The following is a 4,819-nucleotide window of genomic DNA, read 5'->3' as shown; positions in this document are numbered from 1 at the left end:
AGGGTCGACACCGCTTATGCACGCACCAATCATTCAATCCACAACTGGGGACAACGTCGTGCCTATATTGTGCAACAGGAGACCCACCAGCTACAAATAAATCTTTTTGTGATTACACCCATCTTTTCGTGGCCTTCTGGTGGGGAAAACAAAGAAAGGAGGAGGCTTCAGTATTCAAATACTGCCAGAGCACCTGTGAACTCGCAAAGTAGTCACCCTTGGAATAGGTGGAACTGGATACGAAGACAGGCAGTCTTCGAGGTTATCCGAATCTCCAGCAAAGGGCGCAGCTGCTTCCTGAGCCACACCGGAACCTTTGGAGGGGCCTTACAGGTTCCAGAGGGAACGACTTAGGAACAGGACCACTTCCGCTGCTGAGGAGAGGAGAGGGGTGGGGAGGAAATAGCTCGAGGATCTGCATCCTGCTTGCGCTAGCGGCGGCTGAGCGGCGGGCAGAGAGGGGGCGGCGGCAGAGAAGAAAGTGACAGAGCCGGTAAGTTCGCCGCCTCAGAGCAGGAGACAGTGGACAGCGCCCAGGGCTTGCTTTGCAAATCTTGCCCTAAGTTGCTGAGCCTCCGGGTGGAGTAGAGGGCCGTGCTTTGCCCGCCGCTGTCAGTCGGTGCCGAGAAGGGGCTCTTGGGGCGCTGGGGCTGGGCCTCGCGGGGCACTAGACTGAGCGGAGCTGGCTGACCGCCCTACCCCGGAGCCCGGGGAGGCGCTGGGGTTCTCACCCTGGACAGCTTCCCCGGACTAGGGCTGGAAGTCGGAGGGGGCGGGGGAAGGAAATGGGTACCGTGCGTCCCATTTAACCCTCGGGACCTAGTGAGACCTTGCCAGGTGGGTGTTGGACATTGTTTCGGGCACTGAGGGAATGGCTTGTAGGGAGGATGTGAGTCTGGAGCCAGAGCTGCTCCGACATGTACGTGCTGCCCCGCAGTCGGAAGCGGAGTGTTTTTAAAGGCAAATGTCCAGCTCCCCTTCACCCCCACCCCCCACCCCGCTCCTGTCACTTCGGGACGAGTTAAAGTTTCAGATCCGTTGTTAAACCTGCGTGTGCCCTATCCGATCGATCGTGTCAGTACGGCTGTGGGTATCTGGTAAGTGTTCTGTAGGCATACTTGGTGGTGAGATCCAAGTTAAAGCACTTCTGGAAGAGAGGACTCACCTAGCCATCGGGACTGTAGAGCGCACTTTACCTCTCCTTCACTTACCATCGTTTTAGCATTCCGTAGCCATATCCAGAGTAGGAATAGTCCTCTTAAAGACACCAAATAAAGGGTATGTTATGAATAAACGCTTGTGATATAATATGAAATTTTTTCATTGAACGAAATGATTGTGTAGAGCTTGTTACTGGAAAGATCAGAAATAGTTTTTTTAAGTTACTGCTTTTCTGTTGTCTTAGGTTCGGCTTTAGAGCGTTGTGAAGGGTACTTTTCATGGTGCATGGAAGGAAAGCCAATGCGCAGGTAGGCTTTCAGGAAGAAAACCTTCGGTTTCACCGATTGAAATTCAGCACGTAATAATTGAGGACTTCATTTAATTTTTTTTAAAAGATGTTTTCAAACTACCAGATTCTGCTTGGAACTAATGATTCTTGTTCTAAAGTAAATAAAAACTATTATCAGGAATTAATCACTTTTGAAATAGGGATCCAGTATAGTACTTAAATCTAAAGGGCATTCTGAATTTTATGTAGTTACTAACATTTAAATTTCCCTTTTTGCATGGTAATTTTTGGTGATAAATAATCATCAAGTTTAATACAATACTATACGGGTTCATTGGTCTTCAATTACCTATAGAATATAAAATTTTTTGTTGCCATAGAAGAATATTAAGTGTTTGTAACGCAGTGTACTGTATATCTAATTATGGTTTTGGTTATTTCATTGATGATCAATAATACATCTGTTCTGTGAAGTAAAATAGCTGCATTGCAGGAAAGATTGTTGAGGGACTAAAAAAGGTATTGGCCATAATAACTTAGGCCATAGAAAAATAGAACAGAGTTAAAAAAAAAAAAAAAAAAAAAAAGATGATTATAAGCCCTCCCAATTCTAGAATTTAGTAATTTTTTTAAAAGATTTTATTTATTTATTTGATAGAAAGAGAGATCACAAGTAGGCAGAGAGGCAGGCAGAGAGAGGGAGAAGCAGGCTCCCTGCTGAGCAGAGAGCCTGATGCAGGGCTCCATCCCAGGACCCTGAGATTAGGACCTGAGCCGAAGGCAGAGGCTTAACCCACTGAACCACCCAGGCACCTCTAGAATTTAGTAATTTTTTTTTAATCTTTTCTAACAAATAGATCTAGAGTCCTTATCAAAACAAAATCAGCCTAGTTCTATTTCTTTGTTCTTTAAACTCATTTTACATTTATTGAACTGAATATATTCATTTGTTATTTAACATCAAAGAGAAACAGGTCTGGCAGACCCTTTTAAGAGAAGAAACATTTCATGATGGGGGTATGACTTATGACTTAGAACCAGGAGCAAGAACCAAAATATCTATCTTTTTCCAAATCTGTTCTTGAATTTTTGATTGACCTTGAGCTATTTGCCTTCTCTGTGCCCAAATTTACTTTTCTAATGTGTCTGACTAGGGTATTGGGAACTAATGGATGCCTACAAATGCTTTGAGATCTCCAAATGAAATGACTTTATGGATGTAACAAATGTCATTATCTTATTTGTATCTAACTCTAAGTAGGAGTAATAATTGACTGCAAAGTACATGAAGAAATTAACAAAATATATTAAATGCCTAACCGCTTCATCCTTTATCATGGATGCAAAAACCACTCATTGCTTCTCTTCCTCAGCTGCCATAAATGTCATATCTTATGTAATTGCTAAAATAAGAGCTTATTTTTTAAAAAGGGAAGGCACAGCGTGGGAATGTTTTTGGTTTATCAGTAATTTCTATATAAAATATTCACTTAATCATCCATACCTACTCTCTCTCTCTTTTTTTTTTTTGTTTTATTATGTAATACTTCCAGTTATTCAAAATCAAGTTGAGGGGGGGGTGCCTGGGTGGCTTGGTTGTTAAGCGTCTTCCTCCGGCTGGGGTCATCATCTCAGGGTGCTGGGATCTAGCTGCACGTTGGGCTCCCTGCTCAGCGGGGAACCTGCTTTTTCCTCTCCCTCTACCCCTCCTCCAGCCCATGCTCACACGCTCTCTCTCTCTTTAATAAATAAATAAAATCTTTTTTTTTAAATCAAGTTGGGGAATTCTGATGGCGTTAACTGTTAAGCTACAGCTCTTTCCTCATCATCATCACATGAAAGCCCAGCCTACCATTGCTCTCTGATTTAATTTTACTTTTGCTTGCATTAAGTCACCTTTTCTTCTTGGGATGTTATTTTCGCTGCTGCAGCCCAGAAGGGCTGGGTTGTGAAGTAATGTTGATTTTACACTTAGCTGCTATTAGAGGAGCTTCGAATGAGAAGTAACTTTATGTTAAGATTATTTGAATACCTCTTCGTCTTCCTACTAGGATATAAGCTCTTTGAGTCTCATATGTATTCCATATGTTTGTGTCCCTGGCACCTTGCGATTACCAAATAGTAGTTTAAATGAGTACCCAGTATCTGCAGACTTCTCTGAATGCCCCCTGCCAAAAAATATGAACAAGAGGAAGATTGAAAATTATTGAAGAAGGTATTCTGATGCTTAAATATAATGTTTTGTGAAATGACTTGACATCTTATTAGTAAAGCTTCATTGCATTCATTTATTTAACTAGTCATTATGTGTACAGATAACAAAATTTAAAAGCTACAGTAAGATATTCAGTGAAAAATAAATCTCCTAATGCCAACACCAGCTCCGAGTTCTCTTTATAGGCCACCACTATAAACAGTTTCATACTCATTTTTCATAGACATTATAATTCATATACAATTATATATAGAATATCTCTCTTTTTGTGAAAACACTAATGTCAGCATATCATGCACTTTCTTCTGTATCTTTCTTTTTTCACTTCCCATATTATTTTATAGATGGTGACAAATACATATAGATCCACAATATTCTTCTTAATATTTCAGTGGTATTTCATTGTCTGTAGGTGCCATAGTTAACCAGTCCTTTTTAGAGACATTTAAGTTATTTTGCTGTTACAACAAGTTCTGCAGTGACTATCCTTGTCGGTGGTTTTTCCCCAAATGTGTATCTGTAGAATAAATTCTTAGATGTAGAACTGCCCAAAAAGTATGTGTGTTTTTAAATTTTGGTAGATACTGACAAATTTCCTTCCTGGGAGATTATACCAATTTATAGTCTCACCAAGAATGTGCCTGTTTCCCAAGATACTATCTTCTAACCATTTATTTCATTTAGATATATTAAAACATTTTGCAGTGTAATTTCCTCTTTCTTTAATTATATAAGTTGGAAACTGAGCCTGGTTTTATTAGGAATTAGTTTATTCACCAAACATTTATGCAGTGCTTGGTATATGCCTGTATAGTGCATGTATACAGATGAAGGGATGGAAAGACATGTAAATAGACACCATAATAAAACATGAACAGAATTTTAATAGAGATGTAGACATAGAGAAGGGAACTTCCGCTCTGTAGAGATGAGAGCATCAAAAAGATGGTGATATTTGAGCTAGATCTTCTAGAATGGATAAGGATTTGCTTTACAGTAAAGAATGTACTTTTTAAAAAAGATTTTATTTATTTATTTGACAGAGAGATCACAAGTAGGCAGAGAGGCAGGCAGCGAGGAAGGGAAGCAGGCTCCCTGCTGAGCAGAGAGCCCCATGTGGGGCTCGATCCTAGAACCCTGGGATCATGACCTGA

At 40.7% G+C, this 4,819-nt stretch overlaps 1 protein-coding gene across 1 annotated transcript in view; it reads left to right on the top strand.

Annotated features, from left to right (window-relative positions):
• Positions 1-380: 380 nt before the first annotated feature.
• The window catches only part of KLHL20 (kelch like family member 20), a 61,687-nt gene continuing 57,248 nt past the window's right edge, over positions 381-4,819 (top strand). Inside the window, exons 1-2 of the mRNA XM_059145494.1 lie at positions 381-493; positions 1,406-1,469. Coding sequence (XP_059001477.1) covers positions 1,447-1,469 — 23 coding nt within the window. The 5' untranslated portion in view covers positions 381-493; positions 1,406-1,446. The remainder of the gene's footprint in view (positions 494-1,405; positions 1,470-4,819) is intronic.

The sequence above is a fragment of the Mustela lutreola genome, chromosome 14, assembly GCF_030435805.1.
Source record: "Mustela lutreola isolate mMusLut2 chromosome 14, mMusLut2.pri, whole genome shotgun sequence".
NCBI classification, from domain to species: domain Eukaryota; kingdom Metazoa; phylum Chordata; class Mammalia; order Carnivora; family Mustelidae; genus Mustela; species Mustela lutreola.
Note: the sequence above shows the minus strand (reverse complement) of the source record. Positions and strands in the feature narration are given on the sequence as shown.